The sequence below is a fragment of the Pelodiscus sinensis genome, chromosome 8 (assembly GCF_052426305.1).
Source record: "Pelodiscus sinensis isolate ZL-2025 chromosome 8, ASM5242630v1, whole genome shotgun sequence".
NCBI lineage: Eukaryota > Metazoa > Chordata > Testudines > Trionychidae > Pelodiscus > Pelodiscus sinensis.
Genome location: NC_143059.1, coordinates 69115784 through 69135633, shown reverse-complemented (window position 1 = coordinate 69135633; position 19850 = coordinate 69115784). Strand labels below are relative to the sequence as shown.

The 19850-nt window shown below is 46.7% G+C and overlaps 1 protein-coding gene across 2 annotated transcripts in view; it reads left to right on the top strand.

Moving 5' to 3' along the window:
* The window catches only part of SORCS3 (sortilin related VPS10 domain containing receptor 3), a 498174-nt gene that overhangs the window by 425077 nt on the left and 53247 nt on the right, over positions 1-19850 (top strand). For both annotated transcript variants that reach the window (XM_006135388.4, XM_075935518.2), the window contains exons 15-16: positions 14889-15006; positions 17910-18043. In XM_006135388.4, the coding sequence (XP_006135450.3) occupies positions 14889-15006; positions 17910-18043 (252 nt within the window). The remainder of the gene's footprint in view (positions 1-14888; positions 15007-17909; positions 18044-19850) is intronic.

Here is a 19850-nt window from a genome sequence, read left to right as displayed (position 1 = left end):
CACGAATGTAACCTGTCTCCTACCCCCGTTATTTTCTCCTCCAGCAGCTGTATAATGGTTAGCCCTGTGGCTCACTGTTTGAATTCAGCTAGTTAGACTGTCACACCATGATATTGATTATGCCAAGTGTGCGTGCTGCCCTTTTATAGCATTTGAATGGGCTAATCAGGTAGGGACAACATCTGCCTCTGGACGCGATTGTTCTCCAGTGACAAAGTATTTATTTATTGCCTCTCAGGAAAGAAGAGAAGTGGTGGGTGTCTCCAGAGGAGTTCCTAGCAGAAGTACAGGCATGGGGCACTGGGGGGGGGGGGGAGTTGAATTAAGAACATAAGAACAGCCATACTGGGTCAGACCAACAGTCCCTCTAGCCCAGTATCCTGTCTTCTGACAGTGGCCAATACCAGATGCCCCAGAGGGAGAGAACACAATTGGTAATCCTCACGTAATCTGTCTCCTGTCATCCATTTCCAGACAAACAGAGGCTAGGGACTATCCTGGCTAATAGCAATTGATGGACCTAACCTCCATGAATCTATCTAGCTCTTTTTTGAACCTTGTTAAAGTTCTTACCTTCACCACATCCTCTGGCAAGGAGTTCCACAGGTTGACTGTGTGCTCAGTGAAGAAAAACGTCCTTTTGTTTATTTTAAACCTGCAGCCTATTCATTTCATTTGGTGACCCCTAGTTCTTATATTGTGGGAATAAGTAAATAACTTTTCCTTGTTCACTTTTTCCACACCAGTCATGATTTTATAGACCTCTATCATATCCCCCCCCCTTAGTCTCCTCTTTTCTAAGATGAGAAGTCCCACTCTTTTTAATCTCTCTTCATATGGGTCCTGTTCCAAACCTTAAATCATTTTTGTTGCCCTTTTCTGAACTTTTTCCAACTGTGTAGCTGAAGCTGAAATAGCTTAACTTGGCTTTTGGTGCTGTCTTCACAGCAGGAAGTCGAAGGGAGAACGCTCTTCCTTCGACTTCCCTTACTCCTGGTGAAAGGAGGGTTACAGGAGTCAGAGTAAGAAGTCCTCCAGCGCACCATTATTTTGAAAGAACGGCTTGCTGTGGAGATGTGCATTTTGTTCTTTCAAAATGACGTCAGTTATTCTGAAATAACGCTTCTGCGTAAACGTATCCTGAGTCGTGCTGCATTTCCTAATACACCTGTTCTGGCCCTTTCAGGGTGGGATGTGTTGTTGCAGGGTCTGTGCTTGTTTCAGTCATGTGCCCTACAGGAAAACTAGATATATTGATCCCTAGTTCATCTACAGCCCTGTTCATCAGTAGCTCTCAAAGCACGTCACATAGGAAGTCGGGAGCACGAGCTGCAAATTTTTAGAAGGGGAAAATGAGGCACAGAGCAGTGGCATGATTTGCCGAAGATCGCCCGCTGGCTGATTAGAATCCAGAGCTCCCTGAGCTCCAGTCGAGTGTTGAAGTGCTCGGGTTCCTGCCGCTTTAGGCACAGACACAGCCAGGAGAGAGTTGGGGAAGGAAGGCTTGCAGCTCCTGTCAAGCAAAAACGACTGAGTGGAAAGGCACCAGAGTGGGAGAGGGTGATGAAGTCCTCATAAAGAGAGGCTAGAACACGGCCCTATGGGAGTGGTGAAGACAGGTTTGAGTTTTGTTGTTCTCAGTCATTGTTTCCAAATGAGCAAAGAAAAGCCTTGAACAATGAAACTGGGGAGTGGCCAGGGATGTGATTTTACTCTCTCCCACCCCAGTTGGTAGGTCTGGCTGTTGGTGTCTATGCCAGCAGCATCCCTGTCCCTGCATAGCTCTGAGCTGTATGCTCCGAACGCTGAGCTGAGCATTTGTGGGTCTCAAGCCCCTCTCGGGCATGTGCTCAGCAGGGCTTTGCCAGGTGCAAGTTCATCCCCTGCCTGTCAGCTGATGATCCAGTGCCCAGCAGCTCTTGCTGACAGTCACCACACCCTCTGGGGGCAGTCACCCCCATTTTGTTGCCTGTTGCCCAGGATATAGCAGGAAGAGGACCCAAACCCAGAGAGGAGCTCACAACAATAATAGTCATTAATAATTGACACCTCTTCGATGGCCTGTGGTGAGATGCATAGCGGAGGAATCCACACGGACAGCATGAAGCGCTTGCATCTTCTCTATCGCCATAGGAACTCTATGGTAGTGGGGGATGAGACTTCCTCTCGGACTCCATCGTCTCCACCAGACCCCACTTCTCACCTGGAGCGGTGGTGGTCCCTCCTCCATCAACATTCAGTCAAGCCGAGTCTATGACCAGTGGTTTCCCCCATGAGACAGTGGCTGGGCATTTCTGCGGAGACATCAAGGAAAGAACGTGCTAAAGAGCTTTGAGTTGTGCTGCTTTTCCTGGTGGACAGTACCTGCAGCAGCGGGCCTGGGCTCTGGTAGTCGTGTGGCCTGGGGAAACTCCCGCTGCTTCTGTATGTGCAGTACCTGCTCTGGGGAAGAAAGGGGACCAGAGGCTTCAAAGCTGCCAGGCCAGTTGCCTTTCATGAGCACCACAAAGGAAAAAAAGAACGAAAAAAGAAAAAAAGAAAGAAAAGCGCTTCTGAAAACCAGCATTAAAAATTCACTCTCCTCATTTCTTGCGCTCCCTTTAATGTAGCTGGGATCTCTTTTGAAGCAATTGTCATGTAAAGTGGTTTGGAAACATCGGAAATATATTTTTTATAAGATCGATTTCAAAAGCTTTGATTTGTTATTCAGTAAACACTTTTTGTGAGTGCTGGATTTTTAATTTTTTTTTTGCATCCTTCTCCCCCATCCTCTTTTGCAAGTGGAGCTGTGCGACTGACATGCAAATCCAGCTGAGTGGCAGAGCTGCCTTGTAATTATGTGTTCTGCGGATTACTCGCTAATTGCAGTTGGCGTCACTCGCTGACTCGAGGATCGGGTCTCACTGTGTAGTTTGCACGCGTGCCGGCATTAAAAAAACACCATGGCTGTGTCTACACTGGGCCACTTATTCCAGAAAATCAGCCGCTTTTCTGGAATAAGCTGCGAGCTGTCTACACTGGCCCTTGAATTTCCGGAAAAGCAACAACACTCTACTGTACAAAATCAGCCCCTATTCTGGAAAAGCTACACTGCTCCCGCTCGGGCATAAGTCCTTATTCTGGAACACTGTTCCAGAAAAGGGCCAGTGTAGACAGCACAGTAATCTTTTCCGGAAAAAAGCCCCAATTGCGAAAATGACGATCGGGGCTCTTTTCCGGAAAAGCGCGTCTACATTGGCCACAGATGCTTTTCCGGAAAAAGGGCTTTTCTGGAAAAGCAGCCTGCCAATGTAGACGCTCTCTTTTCCGGAAATACTTATAACGAAAACTATTCTGTTTTAAGCATTTCCGGAAATTCATGCCAGTGTAGACACAGCCCATGCGTATTGAGTTGATGACAAAAGGCCTGGCCATTTTTTTAAAGAGACAGTAGCACCGGTGAAAGGGGCTATCATCATTATCATCATCATCAACAAGCATGAGCTCAATGCCCGTTGGTGTCCGATGCCTCCTTCACTGTTTCCTTCCATCTTTCTCTGTCCAGTGTGGAGTAGCTTAGTTTCCGTAGACTAGCTCTGCACCAATCTACTGTATCATCTGCCCATTCTCTGTGGGGTCTGCTTCTCCTATTCGGACTATCCATTATATAGTATCCATTGCCGAATACTAGGGTGTTAACTTTTCGCTCGCCTTTCATTCTGTAGATATGCCCGAATAGCTGTAACTTCCATTGTATAACCTTCTGCAGTAGGTTCTTTTTAAGGCCATCTCTTCCTATATAATTCCTCGCTGGTGACCCTTCTGCATTCACCTTATTCTTAGGATCTTTCTATAACAACTTCTTTCGAATGCCAGTATCCACAGTATTAAGCACTTGGGACTTCTCTATTGGCACAGAAACTCTATGATGGAGAGGTGGGACTTCCTCTCTGACTCCATCACATCCACCATACCCCACCTCTGACCTGGAGAGATAGTGATTCTTTTCCGTTAACACGCAGTCAAACACGGTCTATAAAGCTTGCTGAAAAGGAAGCCAACTTGTTATTTGTAAAATGGCAGTTCCTCAAGGGCCCAGCCAGCATCAATGCCTGACTTTACTATATGTACTAAGGGTTAGTCACTACCCCAAAGCATGTGTGAACTACATAGACACAGCAGCCAAAGGGAGGAGCAATATCCCATCTGACTGGGGAGAAACCAAGGGTTAAGTAACTTGACACAGGGAAGCTGTGGCAGAGTTGAGACTTGAACCTGCAGCTCCTTAAGACGAGGCGAGTGGCTTACTCGCAAGCCCAGCTGGGCTGCGATAAGGGTCCGTTTGTGGAATAGTCTGTGAACCTCAAAGTTTGCCAACAGCTTTTCATGACTGACATTCTAGAACTTGCACCGTTCCTTGCAGAGGGGAGAGTTGAAAGGTCTAGGTAGCTGATGGGTGTGTTGTCTTAAGATAAGACTGGCACAGAGTAACCTTTTTTTTTCTGGTGTAAATAACCACACGGAACATAACACTGAGACCAGTTTCTACCCCCAAATCTCTCTTTTGCCTCTCATGTCCTGCCTCCCTCCTTTGTTATTCCGGGATCGTTACTTAGGACAGTGAAGAGAAATTGCCAAATAGCTCGTTTTATCAGAGAGCTTACAAGGGTATAGTGATAGGCCCAATTTAAAACTGGGATCCAAACACCTTCCTTGGATTTTCTAGGGTTTGGAAGCTGAACCCAGGTTTTTCAGCCTTTTTTAATGGGCTCAACCAAAATCCAGATTGGATGGCGCTGGGGCAACTCTAACAGAAAGTATTAGAGGGCATAGACCAATATATTTTTTACTAGCATGTTTACCTGGTGTTGCTTGTGTCCTTCAAGAGGGAATCAGGGCAGAGGACTGGGGATATCAAGGGGGCAGGAGTCAGGGTTGAGGGTGCAGAGGGGCTCTGGGCAGGGGACTCTGTGTGGGTGTGCAGGGGGGAGCCCCCCCCCAAGATTTGTGCCAGGGCTGCTAGCTCTTTCCCTTCCTGTCCCTGGCAGGGAGCAAGAGCAAAGTGCATAGTGTGTCTGCACCCCGTGCTCTCCAGAAAGAGGGTATGTCTACACTACTGTGTTATTTCAAAATATCTAATTTCGAAATAATTATTTCAACATATCTTTTTTTGAAATAATGTGTCTACACTCAAAATGCATTTCGAAATAGCTTTTTGCTATTTCAAAATGGCACGTCCACACTGATTAGATGCTGAATCACATTTAAGGACAGGGCAGGGCGTCAGGTGAGAAGTTACCTTGTGGCCAGGGCGACCAGAAGGGCACCCTGGGAAGGGCTGGAGGCCCCCTATTTTAAAATAAGCATCTACACAGTGCTTATTTTGAAATAGCAGTTTCAAAATTGGCGCTATTCCTCATGGAATGAGGTTAACCAATTTTGAAAGAAGCCCTCCGCTATTTTGAATTAATTTCGAAATAGCAGTTGGCTTGTGTAGACGCTAGGAAAGTTATTTCAAAATAACTTTGCTGTGTAGATATACCCAGAGAGAGGAATGCAACAAAGGGCATGTTCCCTATGCACCCTGATGAAGGGAGTGAAAGCTAGAAATGTCACTGTACAAATCAGAGGCAGCTGGGGAGAGGTCAGCTCTCCCCGTTCTCCCTAAAAGGCACCTGGAATGTGGGAGGCTCGGGGCTGGGGCACTCCCAGACAGCGGGGAGGAGAGAGCCCCCACCCCACCCCTTTCACTTGCTTGGTGATTCTGTCTCTTTTCTGTATGGTTTTCTGAAACACAATCCCATTCCAGGCACATCCCATTGTCCTGACACAACCAAACTCTGACCTTGCTTCAAGTTATGACAAGAGGAAGCTGCCTACTGAATGTGGTGGTCCTAGCTCTCACCATTTAGGAGGAGCTCTTGAACAAACACACAAACGGACAGATAGACAAACTCTCTCCCATATATAGTTGAGACGTAAAAACAGGGTTCAAGCTGTGAGACCGTTCTTGACCCCAGGGTCCAGATCCACAGGGGGGTAAACCGGGATAGGTTTCTTGAAGCTGGTGGAAGAGTACTGGTCCATACCAGCAGAAGGATCTGACCTCATTCCTTTCTAAATGGACAGGCTATTTTGATAAAGCAAAACTGGTCACTGTCATCCCTCCGCTTCCAGATCTTGTCCCCCCCCCCCCCCCCCCGCCCTTTCCAAAGAGTATTGCCATTTTTTTCATCTTCTCCCACTGGCACATAAAAGCACAAGCCACCTTGACTTATGTCCTGATGCAGCCGTCTCTGACCCAGTGGTCAGGTGAAATGAACTGAATTAAAAGCTTCAAAGTGGCTTTTAAAGACTCTATTTATTGTTTGGAGGAAAAAAAATTAGAGAGTGTTTTTCATCGGCGATTGCCTTCTTTTAAACTGTCATCTTTCATCTTTTCTGTCTGCTCCCTTTCCTCTCTCGCGCTGCCTGCATCATCATGCCAATCATTAGATAATATCACTCAGGCTCCTCTTTCACTCGCCCTAATTGCTGCTCTACGTCTCTCTCAATTAGGTTCTGGTGCTTTGTTGGACTCTCATTTCATCCATTTTCTGTGTAACTGATGACCTCCTTTCACCCCACTTCCACCGAAACCCTAATAAAAATAATCAGAAGGTTACACAGTCCGTTTGCTTGACTTCAGAGCCATCATTTATGTTTAATTCATGGAGAGCGGCTCAGTTCTGTCTCTTCATTCATGGACGTGAACCGCCTGGGCTCCGTTTGCTCTTGTTCTGCCATTGGCTTGCATGTATTCAGCCCTAAGCCTGTGCCTATGAGTCAGTGCCCTTTTGCCACAACCTTTTTTTGGCACAAGACTTTGTAACGTGATTGACTCAGGCGTCCTTGGGTTCATTGCATGGGGAACTTAGTAAAATTCTCCAGCCAGGACACCGGGTTAGATGATGTAATAGTCTCTTCTGACCTGAAAATCTATTAAAAGTCTATCTCTGTGTTACAGGGGACTTCCCGCCTCCTTCCAATAGAGGATGGGGATCTGTATATATTTCTGCTGAGACTATGCTAAAGAGACATGTTTATGAACCGAAGTGCCGTGGTTAGAAAAGAGGATTGGATCTCTTGATTCCAGTCTGTGTGGAGGGGCTGACTCCCTGAGGGAGCGCCAACCACACCCCTTCCCCTCTCTGCTTCATTTCACCCATCTGTGAAATAGAAATTATCACAGTTGTGTAGCTCACAGGGATGTGCCAATGCTTAATTAACCCACAGGCAGAACGTTGAAATCGATGCTGTTGAAATGTGTATTATTATTTTCAATTATTTTTACGGCAAATTTGAGTCGCCGGCCACACAATTAAAGCAGATTTTACATCCAGTGCTTCTGGGATTTTGAGAGACATGACATAGGACACTGCTCCTCTTGCTAATGTGGGAGAACATGTCCACAGGCCACTAGGTTTTCCTTCAAACCTGCCAAACCAGTACTTCTCTGACCCTTCCATTGAATACCAGTGCCTGCCTCCCGTCCCCCAGTTATAGGAGCCATTGGCTTCAGTGACACGCTGAAGGGTTTGTGCATGCCGCCCTCCCTGACCCCAAATTCCTTCCTGACCCCAAATATGGTGATCAGTTAGACAACAAGTATGGGGGCAACACTCACTAGCCAGATAGAATTCTCTGTGGTAATGCAGGCTACGTCTAGACTGCACTGCTTTTCCAGGATACCATGGAACGCGTCCGCTTTTTCGGATTTTTTTTATGAGGAATAAGGGATGTGTCAAAAGAGCACTTTTTTTCCGAAATTTGATGCCATGTAGATGCACCAAATTTCGGAAAAGCCTCTTTGGACAGTAAAGTGGAAAAAGATACTCAATTTGCATACCGCAAATTGCGGTTCTTTTTCCAACTTACCATTGCAGTGTAGACCTAGCTTCAGAGTCTTCCCCATCTAGGTTACGTCTACATTGCAAGGCTATTTTAGGTTACTGGAGTATCCCGAAATAGCCATCCTGCGTCTTCACAGCAAGCCTGTTATTGCGAAATATAACGTGTTCACTATTCTGACATCCCTGTAAACCTCATTCCACGAGGGGTAAGGGACGTTTCAGAATAGTGGGTTATTTCAAAATTGTGCCAAAGTATGAAATAAGCTACTTTGAAATACGATTGAAATAAGATACACAATTTGCGTAGCTCAAATTGTGTATCTTATTTCGAGCTACAGTGCAGTATCGATGTACCACTAGTGTCCCATGCCCAGCTACCAGCAGCAATGGACCCAGGCTCCTACCCCTAAGTACTTTTGTCTAGGTAACTCATCAGCTAGAATGTTCTTAACAACTTTTTCTCACTTACCAAGTTGGTATGGGGTTTGACTCAATGGCCCGGAGATCAAACATTTGATATCCCATAACCCCCAAGCAATCCAATTCCCTGGCCCAATCCTCTACTACTTAATATTGCTATGCAACCAACAGGAAACTCTGTGTAAAACAAGGAGGGAAGAGGAAACACAATTCTCTGGACTGCTAGATTATTGTACAATATGAAAGAGCGCTCTAAATAATTTCCCGCAAGGTCGTCTGGTCAATTTATACTGCATTTATAAGTTGTTGTGTATTTAAAAAATTAATGAAAGATTTAATTATAGCAGCGTCGCCACTGACCTTTTCCAAAATGACTTCATCGTAAATCTGCAGGCGTTTCAGAACTGTTTTCCGTGGTTCTAATAATCTGCTTGCAAATTAATGATATCCAGCCCCGCAATAAAAGCGTAACCTCATTTCTGTAACAAAAGGGATTGGGATGAGATTTGTGAGAGCTGAGTGTGAAGGTGGTTGAGAAGATGCTCTGGTGTTAGCAGAGAAGCCACATGAAATGTTACTGTTTACTTTGAGGAATGGGGACTAATCTGTCGTGTCTGTGGGCAGTAAATTATCGTTTTACGGCCCAGAAAGGAGAATACTTGTTAAAGTGTACTTAGTCAGAAAAGTGCCTATGTCTAAATGCCATCTGGGTTCCCATATTTATTGCTTCTCAATGACATCCAGATAAGACCTGCTCAGAGGGGAAATCTAAAGATGGTTTTTCATATTGACTTTCCAAAGTAGGCTCCTGAAAACTAAATGCTCATCTTTCATCTTCTTCTGACAGAGCTAGCAATTAAGTTCCTGGCAATTACATCCTGATTGACAATGCTATTGAGGAGGTGTGAGACAGAATGAAGAGTTCACCTTGTTCTGCTTTATCTGGATTGCCTCTAGACAGTTAGCAATATTTAGAAAAAGCAAGCAAGCAAACAAAGAAAAACAATTCCCTCATTTAGTGAGCAAAGTAACCAGATAAGGGAGAGAGACACACATGCTCATGGAACTTCTGTGTTGAATGGAAAGGTGCATAGACAGGTCGCACCTCCCAAATCCGGGATTCTCTCATTCTGCAACATCCATATTCCGGCCTGAGCACAGATGTTCCTGGATGAGAAAGCCATGGGGCAAGAGAGCCAGTAGCTGGGAGCCCGGAGCAGCCCCGCGAGTCTGCTAGCAGCATGGCTGCAGCAGCTTGGGTGGAGTGCGATCGGGGCTGTCTGCTGTCAGGCAGCAGGGCCGGGCCCATAGCAGGGGAGGGGAAACTTGGCCAGGCAGGCCTCGGGCTGCCCTCTCCCTGCTCCAATTTGGACCTCCACCTGGGTCCCCAACACCCTACTAGGACCCTTTCACCCCAAAAGGTCCCAAGCTGTCCACTGTGAGCCGGGCTGCTGCCCAGGCCCCCAGCACCTCATTCCCTCTGGGAGCCTGTCAGTCACTGAGGCTTAGGGCATGGAGATCCCTGCCAGGAGCCAGGGGGCAGCCGGGAATCATAGAATCATAGAATCATAGAATAATAGGACTGGAAGGGACCTCGAGAGGTCATCGAGTCCAGCCCCCCGCCCTCAAGGCAGGACCAAGCTCCGTCTACACCATCCCTGACAGATGTCTATCTAACCTGTTCTTAAATATCTCCAGAGAGGGAGATTCCACCACCTCCCTTGGCAATTTATTCCAATATTTGACCACCCTGACAGTTAGGAATTTTTTCCTAATGTCCAATCTAAACCTCCCCTGCTGCACTTTAAGCCCATTACTCCTTGTCCTGTCCTCAGAAACCAAGAGGAACAAATTTTCGCCTTCCTCCTTGTGACACCCTTTTAGATATTTGAAAACCGCTATCATGTCCCCCCTTAATCTTCTTTTTTCCAAACTAAACAAGCCCAGTTCATGAAGCCTGGCTTCATAGGTCATGTTCTCTAAACCTTTAATCATTCTTGTCGCTCTTCTCTGTACCCTTTCCAATTTCTCCACATCTTTCTTGAAATGTGGCGCCCAGAACTGGACACAGAATGAGAACCTGGGGTGGCTAGTCTGGCTCCCAGTGGAGAATAAGGAGTCAAACACCTGTTGTGTGGGCAGCAGGGCTCCTGCCCAGCAGAGCTGATATCCTGGGCTTCCAGTCTCCCATGCTCCTCGTCTTACATAGGTGGAAGGGCTCCTGGTGAGGAGGCACACTGCCGATGGAAGCAGGGGCCTGCGGATACGAGCCACTGCGGTAAATGTGGCAGCTGTACATTGACCAAACAGAGGTCGACTTAAGTTGGTGGAGCAGACAGGCCCTCAATGTACAGACCCCACAACTGGAGACCACAATTAACTCCCAGCTACATGGCTGTCCCTAGCCTTTCCCTCAGGTCTCGTTTTATCTCCAAAACGACACGCTCAAAGCCAGAACAAAGCCGTTTAAAGACTGGGGCCTTCCCGGGCTCAGACCACTGGCTGAGGAGCAGGCATGCCCCTTCCCTAATGATAACCTCCCAGGTATCTCTTACCACCTTCCTTTCGTAAGCCCATGGAGATGAGCCACAGGACAGACACGGTATCTGCTGACTCCTCCCCTATTAGAGCACCTTTAAAACTTGTCCCGGTGCCATAGAGGTTTTCCTAGTCACAATCACAATTTAAAATAAATGCTTAGCTTTTGTGATCCCAGGTTGAGCTATTTTATGAACCTACTACACTAGCTCATGATCTAGAGTATCTAATAGGGACGGTCACCCACCACACTGTTCCCTACAGTGTTTCCTGGAGCCTAGTTTCACGTGGCCCATAAAAATGGAACTTTCCCCACTTCCCGTGGGACCATATTCTTTTGATAGCCTCCTATAATTCCTTTCCCTTAATTACACTGGATTACTTTTAAAGGAGTTCATACCCACTGTCTTCCAATGAATTACAGCAAAGTAGATCTGGAAGGGACTTTGAGAGGTCAACTAGTCCATCCTCTGCACGCTGAGGCTGGACCACGGTAGTTTATCAGCATATTACAAAAAATACCACTTCTTATAAGAATCAGGTGACCCAGCCCCAGCTCAGTGGCACAGAGGGAAACATCCCTTACCGTTCATATTGCTCTAATTACATTTAGTGTAGTATTGTTTCCATCTAAATTATACCAATTATATACAAAGATCTTCTTTGAAATCATTTAATTAAAGAGTAGCTAACGCTTTGTGCTTTTGGAATGCTAATGTATTCCCTTCCACTTATGAAACCTTGGGGTTTTTTTTCTTCCCCATTCATTATCATGATCATGCCAGCATTTCCATGTTTTTCTTTTTGTTCAAAAAGCAAGTGGCTCTGGTAAGTTTTGTTGCTGATGAAAGGTCAATGCAGACTTCTGCTTTCCTTGCTGTGGAGTCCTCAAGGCTATGTCTGGACTACCGAGTTTTTCGAAAAAAAAGTGGCCTTTTTTGAAAAAAACTTCACCTGTGTCTAGACTGAAGCCACAGTCTTTTGAAATTAAATTGAAATAATGCAGCGGGTTTTTTTCAACAGCGGTAAACCTCATTTTATGAGGAAGAACGCCTTTTTTTCAAAAGAGCTCTTTCGGAAAAAGGCATTCTTGAATGTAAACAGTGCTTTTTTCTAAAGAGAGTATCCAGATTGCTTAGGTGCTCTCTCTCAAAAAAGTAGATCGCTTTTTCGAAAGTATTGTTGCTGTCTAGACAATCTCTTTCGAAAGTGAGTTGTAGCTTAGGCGTACCCCTAATGTCAGAGCAAAGAGAGACCCTGGTGTCTCAATTTGTGCCGGCCAGTCACTATTCCTTGGTCTCTTTGACTGTGTCGTCTCTTGGGTTCCAGCAAATGTTTCTTTCCCTGTTGAGGCTGTAGCATCTTGAGGACACAGTTCAGGGAACAGGGGGCTCGCCAACAATTTCCCCGTCTAATGAAAAGATGGTGCTTTTCCAACTCCACAAACACGCCTCAGGTTCTGAGGTGAATCCAGACTCCTTAGCAACTGCTCTGGGGCTGGCTATGGGGGTTGGCAGACGTCCTCTTCATACACGAATCAGACTGCTTCTGTTCCTCACATTTCCCCACACCATCAAAGGACACGGGGATGAGGTGCAGATTCTAATAACTATCCTGACAATCCTAACCCTGAGCTCAGACACAATGGCAGCAGGCGGGCAGCCCTTAACTAGCAGTATGAGCTGTGCATGCCTCCTGGCTTGATTTTATCAGCCCGACGGGTGAGTGAGCTTCCCAGCAAAACTCCATAAACTGTTTGATGAGAAACATTTGCATTCCATGCGCATCCCATTGCCCTGGCACAACCAAAGCCTTATCTCAGTTTAGGTTATGAAAGGAGGCAGCTGCCCACCAAATTTGGTGGTCCTAGCTCTTACCGTTTAGGAGGAGCTTTTGAATAAACATACTCACAGGCAAAGGGCTAGGTAGACAGACACACAGACAGACAAACGGATGCACACACTCTCTCAAATGTAAATTAGCAAATGAATTCTTGAACTGATGTTTGTAAACATCTTTTTCTTCATCCGAGAGTCAGATTTGGGGAGAATAAAATGATTGTCTTGGCGTCTTCTAGATGCCTGTTGATTTGTTCCATCACTTTTCTGTTACTTTATTTTTCCTCTCCTCTGCAACACTGTAAGTTTGTTTACAGCTTTTAACGTTGTCAACTGATGTCTGTGCCCTCGTTTCCTTGCACCGGCATCTCTTTGGAAATACGGCACCAGCCGATTGAAAACCTGCTTCTTACAGAGGAAATAACCGTTGGTGTGAGGAATAAGAGGTAGTTGCTTGATTGAAAAGAGTGTTCCCCGCAGCTAGCTGAATGATTCCAGATGACTGGAGACTTTTGTGTGGATACCTGATGTTATTTATTAATTAAATGCGGTTTTGTTGTGAGGTGTTTCTTTGTAAAGACGCCAGCATCTGCTAAGTAAACTCTCGTGGCGTTTTTCTCACTGGAGAGTAGCACGTAATATTTCACAGCAAGCTGCTTGATCTCCTGTTGCCCCTGATCTTGTCAATGCTTAGTCAAGTGCATGACTTTATGGGTGTGAGGAAGGATGGCCGTGTGGTTAAGATGTTGCAGTGGGCTGCAAGAAACCTGGCTCCAAATTCCAGCCAGACATCTGGTATAGCCTTGGGCAAAACACTTAGGCTGGGCTTTCACATTCATTGGCCTTCTTGATCATCCCAGCTCTCACATCTCTGTGCCTCAGTTCCCAGTCGTGTGCACCCCAGTCTTGGGGTGTCCTATTTCTCTAGCATGCAAACTCTTCAGCTCCCTTTGTGTGTGCCAGGGCCTGTACAGCACTGGGCACCATCAAGCCCCGATTTCAGCTGGGGCCTCCAGCAAAAAGTCCACTCACTGGGATAGGGCATTGTGAAACAGGAATCTCCTTACTTGATTGGAGGGGCCACAGAGGTAGGTCACTGAGTTTTGGTCTACACTAGGCCTCCATTTCAAAATAACTCCCCTTAGGTCGAATTAATAAGTGGCACGTTCACACTACCATGCCCGTTATTTTGAAATAACAGGCTGCTTACTTCAAAATCTGTTCTCCTGCTTTCCTTGAGGAATAACGCTCATTTCAAAATAGTCATTTCAAAATAGCAGTAGTATGGATGCTCCAGTGCTGCTATTTCGAAATGACAATACCCCAGAGTAATTCAAACTCATTACTCCTCAGTGTTTCCTGGGGCTCTAAGTCCAAGATAGCGCATTCACATTAACGGAGCCTGCTTTGGACTAATTTTGGGGCTTCCCTGTAGTGTGAAAACACTGCTTAGAATTTGTGAAATCAGGCGTGATTAAGTCAAATGTGCTCATTTCGAAATAGTTTCCTAGTGTAGACATGCCCTGAATCACTGATAATTAGCCTGATCAAAAGACTTGCCAAAAGAAGGAAGGCCTTGCCCTGCTGTGGATGCCACTCATCATACGACGTGAGCTTTCTCCAGAGAGCTTGGACAACTGAGGAGATGGCTTTGCAGTCCCTCGAAGCGTCTGGCACTGACCGTTGTTGAAAGACAGGTCACTGGGCCATTAGTCTGACCCACAAGTGTCCTCGTGGTCTAAGCATCCCCTCCCATCAGTCACTGTTTTCATTTCATTTTTCACTGCATAGTGATTTTTTTTAGCATTGGTGTTTCTCCCCTTTTTGTAGTCAGAACATACGGCACCAGTAAGAACGTGGTGACACAGAAAGGACCTGATCCTGTAAATGCGTAATTGATCGGCCTGCATAATTCCATTGGCTTCTTATGACTGTCATTATTTGTATGCCGGGAGTGTCCAAAAGCCACAGCTCACATCAGGGCCCCATTATGCCAGATGCTGCACAGATGCACAGGGGGAGAATATGCATTGTGTATCCACTGCACTCTACTCAGACAGAATACAGAAAGAGACAGAGAACGGGATCCCATGTACACATAGATGGTTGGAAACAGACACAGGAAGGCTAAGGCTCTGGTTTTTCTCCTGCAGTCAGTCCCAGGATACTGTGTTGGTCCATGTCTGACCGTGCATGCCTTTCTCTCTTTCCCAATGCTCAGGATCTTTGGCCACTTCAGTCTCCGCTCTGAATGGCAGCTGGTCAAAGTGGACTACAAATCCATCTTCAGCCGGAGGTGCAACAAGGAGGACTACCAGACCTGGCACTTGCACAATCAGGTACTCCCCAGGCAGCCTGTTAGAGGACACTGTTCAAATCCGGAGTGTTTGCAGGGAGGAGCCTGTCACATTCTGTTCTCCAGAGAGGGAAGGAGCTAGCATCCATCAAACCAGGGAGGCAGTTCTGACCTATAGATGTTGTGTATTTCAAATAGTTCCTCCTGATGCCATTCCAGAATGAGTCTCGTTTTCCCTAAGGTCTCTTTCCACATTCTGGCCGCATGAGAGGAGCCTGTAATGTAAAGGACCCCCACAGCCAGAAAAGTAAAAAAGGGTGCAAGTGTAAATAGGATTCTGGTCCAGCTAGTGACTGGTCACTAGGGAGATGTCAACAGGAAAATTCTGTCAGCTGATAGTCTTGAACCCAGGAAAAAGTGTAAAGAACTCCAGTCCATGCCAGCGTACTTCTAAATATGTGAGTGTTTAAAAGTCCCTGTCCACTAGCATGTGCTGTCCCTCATTGCTGATTTAAGGTAAAGTATGGTCTTGGTGTGAAATCATAGGAGACCTGGCTTCTATTTCTGGCTCTGTCACTGACTCAAGCAAGTCATTTCCCTGCGGTGTGCCTCAGTTTCTCCATCCATGAAAGGTGGATATAAAAGTGTCTATCAATCTCACAGGAGCTGGGGAGCCCATTGGCGGAAGAGGCAGAGAAGATCAAATTATTATTTAATGTGTATAGAAACTTTTTCTTCTGTAATCACCTGGGTTATTATCACAGTAGATTCATTTAGGACCTGGGGAAGCCAGTGGGCAGTTAATGTAGTCCTGTACCTCTGGGGATTGTTTGTGAGGCAGGGGCCCTGGGAAATCTACCACACCGTGATGTCACAGTCCTTTTCATGGTGACATTACAAATACGGGGATGTCCCTGAATAAAATCATGAAGCAGATGCATTAGAAATTGGCATGTTGGAACCAGGAATATACCAGCTGGAAGGAGCCACGGCGCAGAATAAATAAAACGAAGCTAAAATGAAGCCGGGGAAAGCTGCGAATCAGAGCAAATGATTTGATGGACCACGTTTAGTGCTTCTCAAGTGCACCGCAGGTTTCTCCAACTTCATCTTATCTCTCTAGAGAGCATCTCTGGGCTGCTCCTCCTCTCCTTGCTTTCTTACCAGTCATCTGGTACCTGGAAGCCCCTTTCCTCTGGTTTCCTGTGACAGCAGCTGATCAAAGTGGCTCAAACCCAGCTTCTTTAGAACAGAGCATTATGTATTCCCTCCAAAGAAACAGAGCATGCAGTGCAACGGGAGAAGGAAAAGGACATCTATATGCTGGGGTCTGACCTATGCTGCAGTCTCCCTCTGCAAATTCTTGTAAGTTCTATTCAGCCGAGAAATCTCCGTCTCTAGCTTGGGAGCGATGGCTGGCTTGCTGCAATTGCTGTGTCTTTCTGCCAGAGCCTCATTTCTAGCTTCAGTTCCCTTTCATTTAACGTTGTGCAGCCAGGCAGGATAATATCAAACGGGGAAAGCAAGCTATTTATAAAAAGTAATGCGTAGAACTCCCTTGTTCTCCATCCTTGGAGATTGCCGTGGCAACCAGTAATCATGAGAAAGATACAGAATGTAATTGCGCATTTGGTTTGTTTGGAGAGGGGTTTTTTTTTTGGGGGGGGGGGGGACAAACAAGTTATTTGAACCTAAGACAAAATCCAAAGGATGGTCATTCATTTGCTGGTCAAACTTTCCTTTTGGATTAGGCCCGTTAGAAAACATCAGCAGTATCTCCCATCCTGGAGCTTGAAACACATGACGGAGTGCTACAAGGTGGTGAGCAGGAGTGGGGAGAGGAGGAAAAGCCAGGACACATGGGTTCTCCTCCGAGCTTTGTTGCTGACTCTTTTCCACCTTAAACGTTGCACTCAATCAAACTTTTGCCATTGGCAAAGCAGCAATTGTCCTTCTGTTTCTATACCGGGGCAGCTTTAAGGGGGAAGGCGGGGGAAAAGCTGAATGAGGTTTCAGGGGGAGTTGGGATCCTGGGAGAGTTGATCTGAAGTTTGAACAGAGAAGGGGATTTCAAAGTGTAAATGGGAAGTAAATACCAATTCCTCCTGACTTCCAAAGAGCACTTTGTTCCTTTGCAGCTCTTCCTCCAGAATGAATTGACATCCTGCTGTATATAGTAATAGTGTCTAGGCAATAACTAGGTAATGTGAGAACGCTCCTACTCGAACGTGGTAGGTCCTACACTTTCAGGTGGAGTTTTTTGCCTCAGCGGCTCACAGCAGCCCTCAATTTTAGGCACCTCACCTAGCGCATTCGCTTGCTGTTTGTTGAGCTCCTCTCCTCACTCGGCGGTGTACGCTATAGAGGGAGAATCAATTCCGCAGTCTTTTCCCTGCGTAGGACTGGGGAGTGGGTGTTGGGGAAGGAGGGAAACCCAGACCCACCTTCTACTCCTGGTGCCTGTGATAGGAACTACCTATGAGAGTCTCCAACTATGAGACAGCTACCCAACCCCTGGACTACTTCCCCATACATTCCCCAGCACCTTCTCTCTCCCAGGCTCACCCTCTGAGGGTCCACTTGCTGCTTGTTTTCTCCTACTCCTGGAGGGTTTTCCTCTGTCCTCTCAGCTATTCGCAAACCCCACCAATGGCAGGCAAGCTCCTTTTAAAGCCAGTCTCAATGGGTTCTTTGACTGGCCCCAGGTGTTCTAATTGGCCCAGGCTCCGGGGACTCTGCAAGCCTGCTCAATTAGCCCCAGGTGCTCAACTGCTCTGATTGGCTCTGCTGGTTCTAGACTAGCCCCGCCCAGTTACCCTGGGAACAGCTGTCCTCTTAGTCCCTCCCATGACTTTTGTGTATCCCTCCGACCTGACCCTGTCACAGGAATAATAGAGATCCGCCATGTTCTTCTCTTTCTAATCCCCGATGCTTCTGCTGCCAAAGGGAGAGCCATGTGTCATGGGAGAGAGGAAGATCTATAAGAAACGCAAGCCGGGGATCCAGTGTGCCCTGGGCAGAGACTACTCCAGAACCGTCGTCTCAGAGCCCTGTGTCTGTGCCGAATGGGACTTTGAGTGGTAAGTAGCCCTGCCCATTATAGCTGGGGGTACTCTTGTCGATACTGTGCTGCACTGGGGGGCTTAGATGTCTATGGAACCCCAAGGCCGGGCTGTAAAATGAGAAGGGCCCGTTTTTGTGCAGATCAGTCTAACACAGGACTGCAAGCGTTGCCCCTTGAAGGGAGAGTCGACCCCCCGCCCCCGGAGGATGCCCCGCAGAAAAGGAATTCCAGCTTCACATGTGCTTTGTCGCCACCTGAGGCCTTAGCGTGCAAAACAGGGGGACGGTTTTCAATTGTCTCCTGAGAAATGGTTGTTGCTTTCCAGCAAGACTTCCGAGCAGCTTCTTTCACAGCCCCGAGCAGCGGGGGCCTGTCAGAAGTCACAGGCTGCTTTGCATACATACTGATGTTTCGAACGAATGGCATCCTAAAATCCAAACTACTCTGAGGGTTGAAAAACACCCTGTTGATGCGCCTACACTTTGGGGAAGTGTCCCTATCTGGGTTTTCTGCAGGAGTGCTTGGGTGACTAGCAACTGATGATTCTCAAAAAGTGCGGGGGGGTCACAAGAGGTTTCTTGCGGGGTTATGTACAAACAGCCAGCAGTTCAAATGTTTATCTGAATGATGTCTTGCACTTCTTGGATGCTAAACGGTGCCAGGAATGCAGCAAGAAGAGGTTGTCTCGCCTCCAATTGACTAGGCAGGACCAAATCGTTACCTGGGCTATGTCTAGACTGCAAGCCTCTTTCGAAAGAGGCTCTGTCGAAAGATACTTTCGAAAGAGCCTCTTTCGAAAGAGAGTGTCTAGACTGCACGTTGAACTTTCGAAAAAGCGGCTTGCTTTTTCGAAAGAAAGCATCCAGTGAGTCTGGATGCTCTCTTTCGAAGAAGCCCTATTTACATTTAAGAACGCCTTCTTTCGAAAGAGAAACTTTCGAAAGAAGGCGTTCTTCCTCGTGAAATGAGGTTTACCGCCATCGAAAGAAAAGCCGCGTTCTTTCGATTTAATTTCGAAAGAACGCGGCTTGAGTCTGGACGCAGGGGAAGTTTTTTCGGAAAAAGGCTACTTTTCCCGAAAAAACCCCTGAGTCTGGACACAGCCCTGGTGAAAAGCAAGCTAAATTCACTGATGACGTCTTAGGCTGGATTTCATTCAGGCCTTTTGCATGATAGTCGAGGAGTTATGCCTGTAGTTATGCCATCAGTATATATCAGCTGATGCTCTGATCCACAGTTTTATTCAGGACGTCCTGGCTGGGACCTACCTGTGCCTAGGGGCAACAAAAATGAGGAGTAATGCGAAGAAAGCTGCCTTTTCCGGAGAATCCACGGTGGTTGGACATTTGATAGATTTTTTTACTTTTTCTCTGAAACAATTGTTTCCTTATTCCTAGCCCAGCAATCAAATCTAAAACTTCTGGATTAATGCAGGCGCTGCGGCACACTGGATGCTGGTCTCGCCCTGAATGCGAAAAGCTAATGGTTTACAATGAGCACCAAAGTTCCCTGCCCCCTTTGCGCACACCACCTCGTTTGCCTCCTCCACTGCGCCCAGCCTATCGCTGCATTCCCAAGATGCTTTTGTGTTTGTCCCACTGGCTGCTGCTTTCTAGCTTCCCTGCTTTCTCCTTCCAGAGTTCAGCCTGATGTTTATTTTAGGACTTGCGTGCAAAGCTACTCGAGCTTAATTGGCCGTAAAGTGCAGTGCGGCTGTGGAAACTGCCTGTAAAAATGACACCTTCTGACTCAACAGACCTACTCCCTGGGTCTGCTCAGTGTCATTTCCACCTACCTTGGATGCAAAAATAAGATGTTGCTCC